At 37.2% G+C, this 16,667-nt stretch overlaps 1 protein-coding gene across 3 annotated transcripts in view; it reads left to right on the top strand.

Annotated features, from left to right (window-relative positions):
- ERICH3 (glutamate rich 3) overlaps positions 1 to 14,039 on the top strand; it is a 97,392-nt gene extending 83,353 nt beyond the window's left edge. For 2 of the 3 annotated variants that reach the window (XM_036235292.1, XM_036235288.1), the window contains 3 exons: positions 5,202 to 5,330; positions 8,785 to 11,154; positions 11,847 to 14,039. In XM_036235292.1, the coding sequence (XP_036091185.1) occupies positions 5,202 to 5,330; positions 8,785 to 11,138 (2,483 nt within the window). In that variant the 3' untranslated portion in view covers positions 11,139 to 11,154; positions 11,847 to 14,039. The remainder of the gene's footprint in view (positions 1 to 5,201; positions 5,331 to 8,784; positions 11,155 to 11,846) is intronic. The other variant, XM_016145068.2, reaches the window with a different exon arrangement.
- The last annotated feature ends 2,628 nt before the right edge of the window (positions 14,040 to 16,667 follow it).

Below are 16,667 nucleotides of genomic sequence, written 5' to 3'. Positions count from 1 at the left end.
ATGTTAAGAATAAATCTATAGACTAAAGTATTATATACAATTAATGATGTTTTATAGTGAACAAGCTAATATAACTTAATCTGAATTGTTTTCACCTAAGATTATAGCAATAGATAAATTCGTAAAATACTACATTCAATGCCTTCATATTTTTCAGGTTGATAACATAAAGTAATATTTTCCTTTTAAGTATTTTATAATATGTCTCCCTTAATTGGGGTTTGATAAGTCAACCAACAAATCAGTGAACTGATGTGAAAGATGTGTTGAATGCAGTAAAGTAGATAATGTAAAACATAATTGCTAGCTAAAATGAGAGCATGTCCTTGGAAGTTAATCCAGTATTATAGGGCACAGTGTTATTTTAACGTGTTTATTTTTATGTTATTTTTAGTTTAAGCTGTCTTAATGCATTATGATACAATATTTGCTATATGCTCTAATGGTGGAACAATTCAGATGCATTAATTTGTAAAGTTAATATAATTTATACATTATGAATATAAATAAAGCATTAAGAATAAAATATTGTAAAGTAGAGTATTAATGCAAAATGTATATGGAAGTAGGCATTTTATATTTTTAGATCTGAATTGGGAGAAGTCATGGCACTTGACCAGGTAGTACAAACCTAAATATTACTATGAGTTAAGTCAAATGCATTTTTATTATCATACAAGCAGAACAGAATGGTCCTGATGAAAGAACAAAAAAATCGTGTGTTATGAGTTGCAGTTTAAATACAATTTCTGAATCAATCGTGAAAGCAAGTAGTTGTCTATTCCAACGGATTTTTTCTATCAATAACTACTTGTTGGGTATTTGCTTTATGCCATGCTGTTCTTTGTGTGAACATAAAGAAGTCCCTGACTGTATTGAAGTTTATATTCTAGGGGGAGATATGCCTAATAAGGGAAAATAAACATGTAACATTGTATCTGTGCTAAGTGCTAGAGGAAAAATAAATAAGGGTAAGAGGATAGAGTGATGGTTTGAGGAAGGAGTGTGGTATTTTAAGGATGGGCTCTCTGATCGCAGGGACATTTGAACAGAGTCCTGAATGAAGTATGAGAGTGAACCACTCTTGTCGTCTGAAGAAAGAGCACGGGAAGCAGAGGGAACAGCAGCAAATGCAGAGACTCGAGTTTAGGGCATAGGTGCTCAGTGAGGGATTTGGAAAGGAGGCCAGCGTGACAGGAGCAGAATGGACAAGCCAGAGAGTGGTCAAAATTAAGGCCAGAGGGAGACACTTGTATGCAAAAGGGAGAATTTAATTCTGAGATAAGGAACCATTGGGAAAATATAAGCATAGAAATGACATGATCTGAAAGTTTCAAAAAGATTATTTTAGCTACTGTGTGGAGGATAGACTTTAGCTTCGGCAGCTGTTATCTTTGAACAGCTGTGGTCTTGAGTTTGTAATTAATCCTAGGTTTTCGTGGGCCATGTTTCAATGCCAAAGGTAACAGAGGAACATCTTCACTGTGCAGGCAGGTGATGTTAGTCATGAATTTTGTCGTGGTGAGATGTTGGGAAGATAATTGATTGGTTACACAAGAATGGTCAAAGCACATGGATAGTTTTCAAGGTGACCAGCAATTTAGAATACACTGATAGATCTTTACTCTGCTCTTAGTACCTTTTTACATTCTTAAAATTCAAATGAAAAGTTATTGGCAAAACTTTCTTTTGATACTTAATTGCTTAAGAATCTTAAGTATGTTTTGAGATACAGTCAGTTTATTTTGTTTCAAAATAAGCAGAGGAGAGGGAATGAATTTAGAAAACTTGCTTATTAATATTGAAAACTGCATCCTTGCCATCGCTTTTCAATTGCTAAATTATCAAATATAGAAAGAAGTGGTGGAAATTGTGACATTATCAGCAATAGTACAGGGACACAAGGCTTTTTGTAACTATAGGTGAAATTGTTAATTGATAATTCCTTTTCTAAAGAACACACAGAAACGTAACAAAAGCTTCTGAAAATATCATGCTCTTTGACCCAGCAATTCCAATTCAGGAATTTATCCTAAGGAAATAGTCCAAAATAAGTACAAAAGTGATTGTAAGTGGTATTTAAAATATGTCTATAATCATTTTAAAAAATGGAAATAACTTAATATTCAACACCAGACAATTGGTTAACCAAAGTTTAGTAAAACCATATTACAACATTCTATGCAGTAATTGAAGAATCTTTATTTAATGATATGTAGAAATAATCACTATATATTGCTAAATTAATACAATGGTATACAAAATGCTATCTACAGTAAGAGTAGAGAAAAAAACATACTTAGAAATCCACCAAAATGTTAACTAGTAGTTCTTTCTAAGTGGTGAAATTAGGATAGTTTTTGTTTCTTCTTTGTACTTTTTTTTTTATTTTTTCAAACTTTAGATAATGAATATATACTATTTTCATATTTAGGGAAAGTACAATATATATTATTCTAAAATGTGTATTTTCATAATAAAATGCCAATATCATAATACAAGAATATTTTGGTATTTTAAAAACATCTGAAAATATCCTATATCATTTGAGTGGAAAAAGTGCTTTCCTAAGAAATTTTTTGTATAAGCCTCTTCCATTTTGCTACAAAAGCTGTGAGGACTGACAATTACCTTTGCTTTTAACGGTCATCTTTATGGAGGGGTAAAGGAGAAGGGAACCTTGAGGGATGAGAGTTATATAGAGGGAACAAAGTGATTTCTCACATTGCTGGTCTGGGAGTCCCAGCATGCAGAGGCCTCCTTTACTATAGGTGGGAAATGGTCAAGGTTACACACTGGCCAAGTTCTTGCTTTTAAGTTTCAGTTTCAGAAGAACATCTGAGGAAAATAAAATGACCGAGCAGTAAGTCTTTTTCTGGTCTCATACCTAATAAGTCCTTGATGCTCAGGACAGGGTCTCATTCTTGCTGAATCTGAAGCAGGCAACATATAACTGTACAGGCTTTCATCTACTTCCAAAGCGTAACCCTCCAGGGGCAAGCCAGCAGATGTGGGCAAGTGGTGATTACAGTCCTGAGACAGAGGGACTACAAGCTTCACTGTCAATTCTGAGTGAGTTGTGATTTTCAGATTATGCCAGTACTGTTTGGCTTCGTAGAATAGTCTTTTGGTTTAATAGCTGCTAATTGTTTTTTTTTAATTATTGTTTATTATTAGTATAAACCATATTTCTTTAAAATTTTTATTGTGGTATAATTGATATACATTATATTAATTTCAGGTGTACAACATAATGATTCCATATTTATATAATAAGCCAGATTTCTTTATAGCCTGTGCACTACTTGAAAAAAAAAATCTTAGCTGTCTTGTTGGCTCTGATGAAACAAAGCTTCAAGTTATTGCGAGGAAATCAGACTTCTACCAACCCTTCCCTGTCCTACCATCCCTGGGATTTCTATTGCCCAGTCAGCCAAGCAGATGTATACGTGAAGACCTAAAATACTCCATATTTAAGCTCTCTAGTTACACAGTGTTAACATTATTGTAGTGGGTAAAGATGATATTTAACTTATATGTACTATGTTTATTAAGTTCTTAAAATAAAGGTTTATTTGATAGTAAACTCAACTATAACCTAATTTTCATAAGTTGATATCATCTCTAAATTATTGTAAAAAACCTTTTTAATTTTGCATAGTGTATGAATGAGGAAAATTAATATTCAAAAAATGTTTTAGAGAATACATTTAAACTACATGATGTACCTCTTTTCATTTCCACTTTTGTTCTCTTAAGTTTAAGTCATTGCATTTTTTTCCTGTAAAGCCACAGAAAGCAGATGTTTCACTATTTGTTTCCAAACACAGAGGGATCAGTAAGTAACTAACTACTCCTTAGCAATTCACTTTAAACTGAACAAAGACCACATTCTAGTTCTGTTTTTCTCAAAATATCTCAACTGAATCGGAATATCTGAGAGAAAAGGAAGCAAGAAAGTAAGAAAGAAGGGAGAAAGTGAGAGAGAGAAGAAGAAAAGGAAGGGAGGGAGGGAGGGAGGGAGGAAGGAAGGAAGGAAGGAAGGAAGGAAGGAAGGAAGGAAGGAAGGAAGAAAGAAAGAAAAAAGGGAGGGGTGGGAGGAAGGAAGAAGAGGGAGGGAGAGAAGGAGAAATAAGGAGATACATATAGTGGGAGGAAGAGAGGGAGGGAGGAAGAAAAGGGTATTTTGGAGATAACATGTTCTTATCTTGGAGAGCAGATCTAGATCTAGTGTTATCTGAGTGAGCTTTTGTTAACCAGAAGGTAGTATAATGGCAGATGTCAGGGAATTAGGGAATTAGGGACATGGGCCATCAAATAATAGACAGGCAATATAGTCAGGGACATGTCAGAAACTAAAAACAACTTAATTGATACTAGTGTTGCCTAGAATCATATCAGATTGGATGATGATACTTTTAATAGCCATGCTCATCATCATTATTATCATAGCCATTATTTATTAAGTGATTAGGGACTTGCTAATAAGTGAAAGATAACCATGCTCCACATATATTCCTTCATTTAATCCTCCCAATAACCACTGGTACCTCTTTTGACTGAGGCTTGGACTTAGGACAAAGGACTCGCCCAAGGTGACACAGTTAGTATGGAGTATAGAAATTGAACTTTGCTCTTTGTGTTCTGAAGTTCCATGCTAGTAATGATCTACAGATCACAGGAATTCTACAACAGCTTTTACTGTCAAATTTACGGGAATCGTGCAATAGCTTTTTGCTCTGTCCGCATGGGGTGTACTAACAGAAGAAATGTACTAACAAATGAAATGTTCATAGTATAGTCAGCTCTGCTTGTTTTAGCAATTTAAAATAACAGTGGTGATTGGTGTTATAAAAGTTATAACACATGTTTCTTGAAAGGAAAAGGCAACCAAACTCCTTTTTCAATCACTTCATGGCATGTGCATTTGGCAAATCTGTCACTGCTTCTGGCTGTTGTCATTTTTTAATGCAAGCATTTCTTTGCATGGATTTCTTTATGTCATGATCTTCTATTGTGTTTTCTTTTTGGAATTATAGCTTGGAAGCTGTTTAATCTTACTAGATTTTTTTTATAAAAAAGGTCACATTTTAATGTGAATGCTTTTAAATTAACCCCCTTTGCTGAAATGATGGGAAATAGCTCAGCAATGTTCCTATGACCTGTTTTTATACCTTTTGATATTTCATATGATCTCCAAGCAGTTGGACAGATAATAGCTGAAGCTGTGGAACCTGGCCGCCACGGTCCTTATGACATTGAGTCTGGTGTTAGCAGCGCAGACCCGGGGGAAGAGCACTCGAGGACTCCGGAGATGGACCCAGGTGCAGGTAAGGGCACATCATTACCTAGGAACGACCTTCAGAAATCCTCTGCCGAAGACAGACCCATTTCTATCTTTCATCCTTTTATCCTTATTTCCTCCTTCTTCCACCTTTCTTTTCTTTTCAGCTAATGAATATGATAGCAGGAGGTGGTTGAGAGGCCCTAAGGGGAGCTTTAAAGCTGGTATCAGATATGAATGTTATTATTCTTTTTTGAATACATTGGTGTCTAGAATGAAAAAAGAGGACTTTAGATTATAAAAAAGCACTGGTAGGGATTTTCAGATTAGTCTGTACATAGCCTGCCTCCCAGCTAGTTGACCAGCCCTGAGGATCGGATGCATGGAGAGCCAAGGCACATTTCACAATGATTTATTTGAACTCATTTTTTTTTAAGTTAGAGAATTTATTGCCATCAGAATATGACCTGGCTATTGGTGATGGGTATTCCAGTAGCAAAGGTGCCAATTAGAGTAACCCAACAGAGTCATACATATCTTGTCAAACATCCTGTGTCCCTGAAATCAGGTTTCCCCATATTTAGTGAATGACTTTTAAAAATGCCCTGATTTGAATATGCTTATGTGTCTGGGGGTGAGGAGAGTTATTCATTTTATTAATTATGTAGTTACATTACCCCCACCTCTAATTTTTAATGATAGTCATCAAGCACTGTGAGGTATTTGAGATTTAACTGTTATGAAGGAAACAGGTTAGTCAGCCAGTTTTATAGATGCTAGACTCCTGAGACACAAGACTCCCAAGTCAAAGAACTGTGTTACTCATTAAAAAAAAAAAAATAGCAGTAGCCAGAATATTTGTACTTATGCTGGTTCCCTGAGCCCCAATTACCTTTAGACAATGTGCAGAGAGCCGGGTGACACAAACAGCCGATGGGCTGAGTTATAGAAGGACTCTGAACGTAGAGAACCCAAATATTTTATAGTGGGCATTCAACCCCAGTTTTAGTGTACCTCCCCAAACATTCTGCAATGCAGGCACAATAGTTGTTAGATCAAATCTGACTCAAGCAAGAACATATAATATATCGTAATCAGTGGGAGGAAAATGAGAAAGAAAGATTTGTTAGGGTTTTGTGCCAAACACTATACTAAACATTTTATGGTTTACCATCACAAAGATTCTGTGAGTCAAACATTGCTATTCCTATTTTATGGGTAGAGAATAAAGGCTTAGAGAGATATTTTTTCCCCAAGTTCATACAGCTAGTAAGTGACAGGGCTTACATTCTCACCCAGATTTGTCTGACTCCCAAGTACACACTCATTTTACTAAATCAAATTACCTGTTTGTAAATATTATTTGCTCTCTTATATTAATCCCCCCCCACACACACACACCTCAAAGCCCATGAGGTTACCAACAAAAAACATGTCATATTTTCATACTGACGTTTCTAAGAATGGCTTCAATTACTCTTTCTGCCTTGCTTCAGGAATGCCATGTCTGACTCCCCAGTAGTGTGTGTGTGTTCATAAAATAGCTCAGCTGGATGCCATTAGCATATTCTACACTAGAATTTAGGCATAGTATATTTTTACATGGTGGCTAGGCAATTTTATTTCTCTGTTTTCCTGAATGTTCTTTAAATAATCCATAATTTTAGAGGACAGCTTAACAAAACAGAGGTCTTTATTTAAACATTCTTCATAACTGACTATTTAATATACTTTTATGAAGGAATTTGAATAGCGACAGATATACTATTAAAGAGACTCAATGCACATTGTTGTTTCTCATTGTTTTAAATCTAGTAATAATCTGTAATGTAATAAAATGGACTGTATTCTTTCAGGTGAATTGGCTACATGTTCTCCGAGTGAACATTTGGTTCTACATTTCTTTCTGGGAGCTTCTTGGTACAATTTCCTAAATTATCGGTATGATAGGCTGAGGAGTACCTATAAAAGTCAACACAGACCTTATTGATAGACCTGAAATTTCTGTTATTCTTTTGAAAGAAGACATCAAACGCTACCTTCCAAATACATTTTTAGGAAAAATGTAATATCAGCTATTATTACCTTCTAATAGCTGGCAAGAGACAAAGGGATTGCAGCGAAGGACAGCCATGTTTTGTGTTAGGAGAGAAAATGGAGTGATAAGACAATCCTGGATGGCGTATCAGAATAAGGAAGAAGTGAAAAAGGTCAGGGCTTTAGGTTTCTGGTAGATCGTTGGTGATGGAGTGATATGATCGTTGGTGATGAAGGTGATATGGTTAGTCAAAAAAAAAAGCAAACCGACAAGAGAAAAAAAAACGAGGAAAGCACATTTGCCAACTTTGTATGTTCACATAATTTGGAGGTTGACACTTTGGTATGGTAACTTATTTTATAACATCTAGTCCAGTGTCATTTATAAATGAAAAAAAAATTAGATTGATAGAAATTATTAAGATGATTATTTTAGAATCTCCTATTAAGTATTTTCTTGCAGTGGAAAAATTTAAATGCTTTGGGTATTTGGCATGACATGCTTTTATTTATTTGGTATAGATCATTTCAACAGAAATACATGAATTTGTTAAATAATAAGAAATCCATTTGAAGCCTTCTAAGAAAGATATTGAACTTACATTTATTGAAATACGATAGGTAGTATACTCAGATTTGCCAGGGAATTATGGATGAGAACTTATGAAATACTTCAAGAAGCTTATTTATGTTGAAAATTGTCCCAGACTACAAAGTCTTGTCTTGTTCTTGTGATCTTGTTTTGCCAAAGGCAAATCAGTTTCTGAATGTAGATGCGAGGCATCCTGACCTATAATACAAATTTCGTCTTTAGTAAAAAGTTTTACCTTAAGCTACAAAGCTATTTGATGACTAAATCTAGATAAGTAGCTTTAAAATGTGGGAGTAATATTTGGGATAATGATTAGCTCCCCTGTGCTATGATTGCGTTGCTAAATGCCTATATGAGTACAAGAAACATAGGCTGGGGACAGGTATATTACAGTGCTTTAAGGAACAATGATTTCTAAATGACATACTATTTTTCCTTCCTATTGCATAATTTTTCTGTAAGTCCTGATATTTCAAATGAAAGTAAGAGGCGTGTGTGGGGTGTGTGTGTGTGTGTGTGTGTGTGTGTGTGTGTGTGTGTGTGTAGTATGAGAGAGGTTGATTTTATTAGTCTAAGACATGAAGTTTTTGTTTGTTTTCAACATTTCTGATGTTCAGCTTTCCCTTAATATCAATGTGTCCATTAAATTTGATAGCATTTCTTGTCACCTTGAAAAGCCATCCTGGTGCATGTTATAGTCGATGGTGTCATAGAATGGAGTAAATGTTTTATATGTAATATCAATAACCACTTGATATTATACATAAATATCTCATATAAGGAAATATATAAGGGAATATATATATATGTATATATTTCCTTCCTGTGCACATGAATTGAAGTAACCTTATTTTCTAACCTTATTTTATAGCACCAAATGGGAATTTAGTGGCAGAGGAAATGGAAACCCTCAACTCAATCAAGGAATCCAAGCCAGTTACATCAGAAACGTATACACGGGAGAAGGAAGAAGCAGTGGAGAAAGATGAGGTTCCCCAACATAGGGATGCTGACACACCAGAAGTAAAAGGGGATGCAACACTGTGGGAAAAAGCAGGCATTAATGAGGTTCCCCTGGGGGAGGGGAATCCAACAGCAGAACAACCAGAGTTAGTGGAACAATTTACAGAGGAAAGAGAGATCCCTCAGGGCATAGCAAGTGGGGAAGAGAGAGAAGCAGAAGGGGATACAGGGCTGGATGAAGAGAGAAAAGAAGCGATAAGAGCCTCTGGAGGTTGGAAGGAAGACGAGGCTCCCGAAGAGCAGGCTTTGATGCAGGCAGTGCTGGAGACAGAGAAGGCAGCTTCTGAGGAGGAAGGGGGTTCAGTGCTCGCAAGCAAGGCCCCAGCTCAGAACTCACAGTGTGTTCAGGAGGCAGCAGCCCCAAGAGAGGCTGTGACACCAAAGGGAGAGGCTGAGAGAGGGGCAGCTGCTAGCGAAGCAGGGTCTGAAAAGCCAGATGCTGAGGACACTGCAGAGGAAGCATCCACAGATCTAGAGGACATGGGACCTGAGGAAGAATCTGCATTCTTGGGAGAGGATGGTTCAGAAGAGGCAACACTTAAGGGAGAGGAATCAGCTGAAGAGAGGAAGGCAGTTGTGGGAACAGAAACACCTTTGAGCTCCTCAGCTTCTGAGAAGGCTGAGGCAACCCAGATGAGGGTTTCAGGCAGCCCGGAAGATGTGGAAAAGGAGCAGGTTACGACTGAGGTAGAATCTAACAAGGAAGATGATAGGAAAGAAATATCACCTGAGGAATTCTATGCAGCAAGAGGGAGGCCGAAAGCTGAGAGGCCAAAAACACCTCTGGGGGAAACTGAATCTGAGAGAGAAGAGGTGACAAGGGCAAATGCACTTCAGGATGAAGACATTTTAGAAGAAGGGCAAAAGTTTAAAGGGGGAGAAGGGGAAACTATGAAGGAAAAAAGACCTGAGGAAGAGACACGAGGCCCCCAAAATGAAATGCAATGTGATGTTGAGAATGAAGCACCCATGGAGGCATCTGAATTGATTGAAGACACAAGGCTGCAAGAAGATTCACTGAGAGAGAGGGAAGTGACTGTGTCTGAAACAGCACCTGGATTTGAAAAGTCACTGGAAAACATAATAGCTCTGAGGAATGAGAGAGAAGGGGAAAGAATGAGAGAAGCCGGAGACACGGAGCTCAAAGGCAGAGCAGAGCCAATCTGTGGAGAGAATGATGACGTAACTCCCCCTGAGCAGGATGAGGGGCCAAGTCCTGAGGGAGAAGGTCCAGTAGGAGCTTCTGAAAGTAACCCAGCAAGAAAGATGCAGGCAGCTGAAACGATGACCACAGCAGCAGGCGAGGCCCAGGAGTGTGCAGCCAAAGATAAAGATGGCCTTGCAGAATCAGAGAGGAAGGATAAAGAAGGGTCTTCACAAGGGCAACAAGAAGTGGGGGGCATGGCAATGACCCAAGAAGATGCTCCTGAGGGATATTCCATGATGGCCGAAAAGTTGAATGGAAAAGTGATGAATAAAGACCCAGAAGAAGAGGAGGTTAAAAGGTGCACTCTGGGGACAGGAGTGATGAGGAATGGGGACACGAAAGGGAACAGGAGTTTGCAAGGAGGAGCAGTGGTGGCTGAGGAAGACGTGCACCAAGAAGGAGGAGCAGCAGAAATGGCTGAGGAGAAGAGAAAGGTGTTGGCAGATTCAGAGACAGCTGAGGGGAAAACAGAAGCAAATACAGCCTCTAACTTTTCAGATGTTGCTGAGGAAATTTGGCACAAAGCAGATGAATTGCATGAATTACTAAGAAAAACAGCAGCTGCAGAGAAGGTGGTGGTAGAGGAAATAGCGCTGAGCGGGGAGGAGGTGCCAGCAGTGGAGGAGGCGACAGTGACTGGGGTATCAGGAACCGGGGTGAGAACTCCACAAGAACCTTCAGACCTGGAAGGGAAAGCCCCACAGCTGGGCCAGGGTCAAAAGGGAGGGGACGGTGACACCATTCAGCAGGCAGAGTTAGTAGGGGAGGATGCAGGGGTGGGGAGCTGTGTTGGAGGGCAGGAGTCAGGCCAGCCTGAAGAATTCAGACTGGGATTATCCCAAGAGAGAGAGTCAGGGCCAAATAGAGAGAGTCCACAGGACATGGAAACACTTCCTGTAAAACCTGACTGCACTGGAACGCAAGAAAAGCAAGAGCATATAGCACAAATAGAAAGTGAGAACACAGATGTTTCTGTGAGCGATGTGAAAGGCTGAGACTTCAAGGCAGACGGTGAGTGTAAGCCTGTTCCATTGGCAGGATTAAACAGATACCCCACCTGGGGCCCCCTCCACTTTGAGATGGCTCATCCCTTTATCAGTCCTTGCATACACATATACATGCGCACAGGCTTCAGTTCTGTGTCGTTTAACGCCCAGCCCATCAGGACTGCGATGGAGGTGGAGTTAAAGCACACACAAAGACACACTTTTATGCCCTTTACAACTCTAAATCACATCATCTGTCTTTGCAAGCATAGCTCCCTGAAGTAGGGAGAGTCATGGCACCCTTATAGGGCCCCAAAGAAGAAATATGGAGGACAGTGCCACAAGGACACACCACAGAAGGAAAGAAGCAAATTCTATTTCAGAATTCACTTTCTTTTGAGTATTTAAAGGAATGGCTATTGTTTTTTTACCTTTAAAATGGCTCTATGACTTCATTTCTTTAGTTTTGTGACATTTAATATGTATATATGCATACATATATAGCTATAAATATATGAAATATATTAAAATTATAAAAAATACAAAATACATGTTTATATGTAAAATATTGAAGAGTGTAACAAAAGACCGAAATTATTTTTAGCATTTGCTTGTATTCTTGCTGTTTCCTTGATGCCCTCACATCCTCGGTGCCTAGGTTCTACTGTCCTGAGAGATTTTATTCATAGTTCTACTATCCTTTTTACTATTTTTCAGAATATTTTGAAGATGTCTTCTGGAAGACTTAAAGAGTGGACAAAGATTCACCCAAGCATCTTGCCAGGACTTTAGATTATATTTAAGAAGAAACTCTGCTTGTCTGAACTGGTTGCCAGTCTGTCAGTGCTGGTCAGTAGCACAGTGAGCATCTTGAGAATAGCTGACCCATCTGTAGGACCCTCCTCACAGCCACTAGGTTCTTCATGGAGGGCTGTGAGGTTGTTATGTGTTCAACATAGCTAACATGTCTCTATTCAAATCAAATTGGTAGTTTTCAAATGTTTGACTTTAATCAAAGATCACCTCAACGGCCCAGTCCTAACATCCGGGGTTTGTTTAAATTCCTTTTTATTTATAATCAAACATAGTTCTAGTTTCACACATGAGAGTTTTACTTAAAATCTATGGCTTGAGGCTTTAATGAATTGGTCTGTGAAAATGAGCTCTAAAGGTCGTTCCATGTACACTCAATACTAAAGATTGCTTCGCACCTGTAAAATGACCCCATGGCATGTATAGTCACTTAGAAATAGTCATTCTTTCTATTTATGCCAGAAGAGTAATTTAAAGTGGAAATCTTATTTCAAAGTGCCCTTTGTTTTGTGTGTGTATTTCTGTAGTTTTGCTTTCTGAGGTAGAATGGTAAATGCTTGTGACATTTCAGCCCTGGGGGCCTTATTTGTGGGGCTGCTCAAATTTTAATCAGAGTAGTAAATAATTTAGCTGAGTGAAATGAGTAACAATAATTATAGCAGGTAAACATTGCACATCAGCACATATACGAACATTCTAGACTCTTTTGTTGATGTCATTCAATGGAAAATAAACTTGGGTTAAATTAGTGTGCTCCTCACCTTCCTGAGTTCTGTTATTTCAAACCCATGAACTAACCTTAGAGTGCATTGTAAATCAACAGTCACAACTGCTGTCTAAATTACTCCCTGATATTATTAGAAATAGTTGTGCATCATTGTGCCTACTGAGGATTTTGATTTCCTTGAAGACATCTTTAGTTCAAAGAAGACACCTGTAGTTCAAAGGGCACATTGGTTTGACCATCTTTTCTCCAAGTAAGAAAGTGAAAGAAAATTTCCTAAAGCAGTGATTCCCCAGCTGGACTACGCATTAGTCTTTCATGGGACGTTTTCATGAGTGCATGAGCGATTCAACCCCTGGTCCCACCCCAAAGACTCAGATTTAATTAGTTTTAGATGGGTGTAGGTATCAGGGTTTTTTTTGTTGTTCATTTGTTTATTTGTTTGTTTTTAATTCAGTTGATTTCACTATGTAGGCAAAACTGAGAGGTCTTGCGCTAGATGATCATGTAATTCATGCCGACTGCACAACAATGGTTCTCAAAATGTGGGCCCTTCATCGGTATATCAGCACCACTGGAATTGTCCCAAATACTAATTCCTGCCCTCATCTTGCACCTATTAAATTGGACACTCTATGTGTGGGGCCTAGCAATTGTTTTACCAAGCCCTCCAGGTAATTCTGATGTACTCTAACTGCTGCTATGGACTATTGATTATATTGAGGATTATTCTCAGTTGGAAGAGATTGCAGAAGCCCTGTGAACTTTCTTTGTCTCTCTCCGTCGCTCTTTCTCTTTTCCATTTCTGTCTTTCTATTTTTTCTTCTTTCTCTAGGATGAATTAAACTTTAAACTAATTTTTATGATGATTGTACTGAGGCATATATGAAGTCCCTCGGCCCCACCCCCTATTGAGGATGAGTGTCACTCATGGCACATTGTAGATCTCCTTTGTTTTATGAAGGGATTCCATATACATTATATCCAATTTCATTTATTACTGAGCGGCATTACTGTGGAGCTCTACAGTATTAGTTCCTCGATCTCAACTTCAGTGCTACAGAGCACTTTGAATATGTATCACTTTATGAGAAAGATTGTAAACTTGTTAATTCTGTTGAAGCAGGAGTCTTGTACATGTGTTAAATGGAAATTGCATTGGATTATTTTTATATTTAACACATTCCGTGGAAACATTCTGTAACATGGTTCTACAGTCTGCATGTGGGTTTAACTGTGAAACTCAGTGTTGTGATATTTTGACTAAATGAATTCTTTCTCTGCAAATATGATGTTGATAAAATTATATGTTCAACTGAACTGATTTTTTTCCCCTAGTTTCATTATTAAAAAGCATAAATAAACCATATGTTTATGGATAAGACGTGAATCGTTCTTTATATATAATACTAAGTTGTAAAATCTTCTTTGTCCTTCCCTTACAAAATTTAAACTCCATAGATCAGAACAGAGAGAATGTTTCATTGGGCTGTATTTTTGAATATATGTGTTTATACTGACTGCATTTATACATGCCTTTCACATACATAGGATAATACAGAAGAAAATTATTATCACTATTTCATAGATAAGTAAATGGAAGCTTAATAAGGTTAAGTGGCTTGTTTAAAATCATGGTCATGTTAGGTATTCTTACTCCAAACTCTATTTTTATCATATATACTACCCTCTAGGAAGAGGTATATAAATACTAAGATACTATATATGAACCTCTACATATTTTTGTTTATTTGTTGAAGGAGGGAAAAAAACTTCAAAGAGTAAAAAGAAGATTGAGTTTGAGAGTGACTTTAAACGAGTCTAGCTATATTTATTCCCTGCTCTCTTAAATCTCTTGCTGCTGGCCATGGTGGCAGGGAACTTTTTTAAAAATGACATAGTGGGGTAGTATTGAAGGGGAAAGGTTAAATCTTACTAATACATCTGGTATTAGCAAGAAGGGAGTGATATTTCTAGGCATTGTCAGTAAAAGAATACAGTAAATTATTGAAATAATACAAGAGAGAAATAGACAACCAAAGTAAAGGTAGGCAGAATTAGGCTATTTGAATTTCTTTAGTTAAGTCTTTTCTATGGCTTTATAAACTATTGTGTTGTAAATTTAAAGTATAGTTGAGTTCAACACTCCTAAGGTTAATAATTTGCCACAGTTATTGCCCTTGGAAAATGATTGTTTAAGAAAAGAAAACCTCAAGAAAATTCATCTATTAAATGAAATATTCCAATAGCTTCAAGAACAGCCAGGAAAGGCCATTTCTGACCTTGGGTAATATTTACTTCCTGTCTTCTATAACACCTGATTGCGCCATTTAAAAGTAGTTGCCTGTCACCATGGCCAGCAGCAAGAGGTACAAAAGAACAGGGAGTAAATACATCTAGAAATCTTTAAAAGTTGCTCTCAGACTCACCTTCCTTTTTTTCTTAAGTTTTTTCTTTCCCTCTATCATGCCCTGTGGCATAAAAACTATGCTCTTCAAAATAATGAGGAACATAAACTATGTGAGGCAAAATGCAAGGTATTTGAGAATGCACATTCCTTAAAAAATTTCTTCCAGAAGTTTCAGCCTGTTTAATAATCTGTGCAGCCCTTACAATATTTTGTAATGATGCAAGACCTTCATTTTTTTCTTTTTTTAATTAGAGAAATAATGTACACAGAAAATTCCTGGGACAGAGAAGCTGGTGCCAAAATCTAAGAACCAGCTCTCTGCCTCCTTTGTCAACTGTTTCCAAGTCTTTATAAAATTAATAATAATATGAAACAGAGGCCTTCAAGTTGGTGTGGGTATACCTCTGATGGGAAATAAAACTTTACAAGGGATTCACTGGCACGGCTGTTTTGCAGCTGTTGAATCTCCATATGTCCTTTTGAGATGAAATGGACCTGAGAAGTAGCCTGTACTCAAGGTCTTCCCTTTGCCAGTGCCCACTCTCTCTTCAGAGGTTAACTCTTCATTCATTTGCCAGTTTTACTGTGTCGTCTCTGGGATGTCACAAATGATGAAACAACGATTTGAAATACAGTGTAGGTATTGAGAAAAGGAATGACTTTAACGACTAGTTAACAAATATTCTGCAAATCAAGTGGTATTCAATTCTTTGTTTTCAAGAAAGCTAAATGAGAACTTAATTAAGTTGTCACCAATAAACCATTAACATAATTTTTGGTATTTTATCGGTCTGTGATTTTTGGTAAATCACTCAGAAGGAGTTCAGAGAACATTTGCAATACAATGCGACCAAACCATTTCCATTCCCATCTATGTATGTGACACATACAAATATCATATTTGTATATCTATACAAATAGAACAGAAAATGGAATAGAACTAATATTGGACACTCATTTAGCAATAAATAATATTTGTTTACAGGTACACGAACTAATTAAAATATAAATCATTATCTTATGACTTGCATTTCTACTTTTACTTTTTATGTGTAACATTATCAAAATTTATAATACATGTATGTTGTTTTGATCAAATGCATGTTACCAATTATTGCAACGATAGCTCAGACTAGAAATTTAATGCATAGAACCCTATGTTCATAGGAAATTTCTAAAATTCAATTTTAATTTATATAATATAGTTGCAGAGAAGTGTGACAAAGGTTAATCAAAAAAGATTTTCAAGCATAAAAATGTACTACAATAGGATAAAAATATGTGGGCAATGTGGAATGAAAATGAAGGCTTTTATTAAGAAAAAATAACATGAGATTTCCTAATGCAAAGAGCTTAGTCCTATACTTTTGACAATGGTTATTTTAGGTCAAGTTCCTAGGGAAACATACCAGAACAGAGGTTTGTATGCAGAAAATGTATTGGGGCATGCTCTTGGGAATAACACTGTGGGAGAGTGAGGGAAACAGAAATGGGTCCAGAGGAAAAATGGGCTCTGATGTAATCACCACAGGGCTGCAGCCTATCCATCCCACGGGAACTCTAGATGGCAGAATGTGGCGAGGGAGCTAGG

The sequence above is a fragment of the Rousettus aegyptiacus genome, unplaced genomic scaffold, assembly GCF_014176215.1.
Source record: "Rousettus aegyptiacus isolate mRouAeg1 unplaced genomic scaffold, mRouAeg1.p scaffold_m13_p_1, whole genome shotgun sequence".
In the NCBI taxonomy this organism is placed as follows: Eukaryota; Metazoa; Chordata; class Mammalia; order Chiroptera; family Pteropodidae; genus Rousettus; species Rousettus aegyptiacus.
This window is presented reverse-complemented; position numbering and strand designations above follow the sequence as displayed.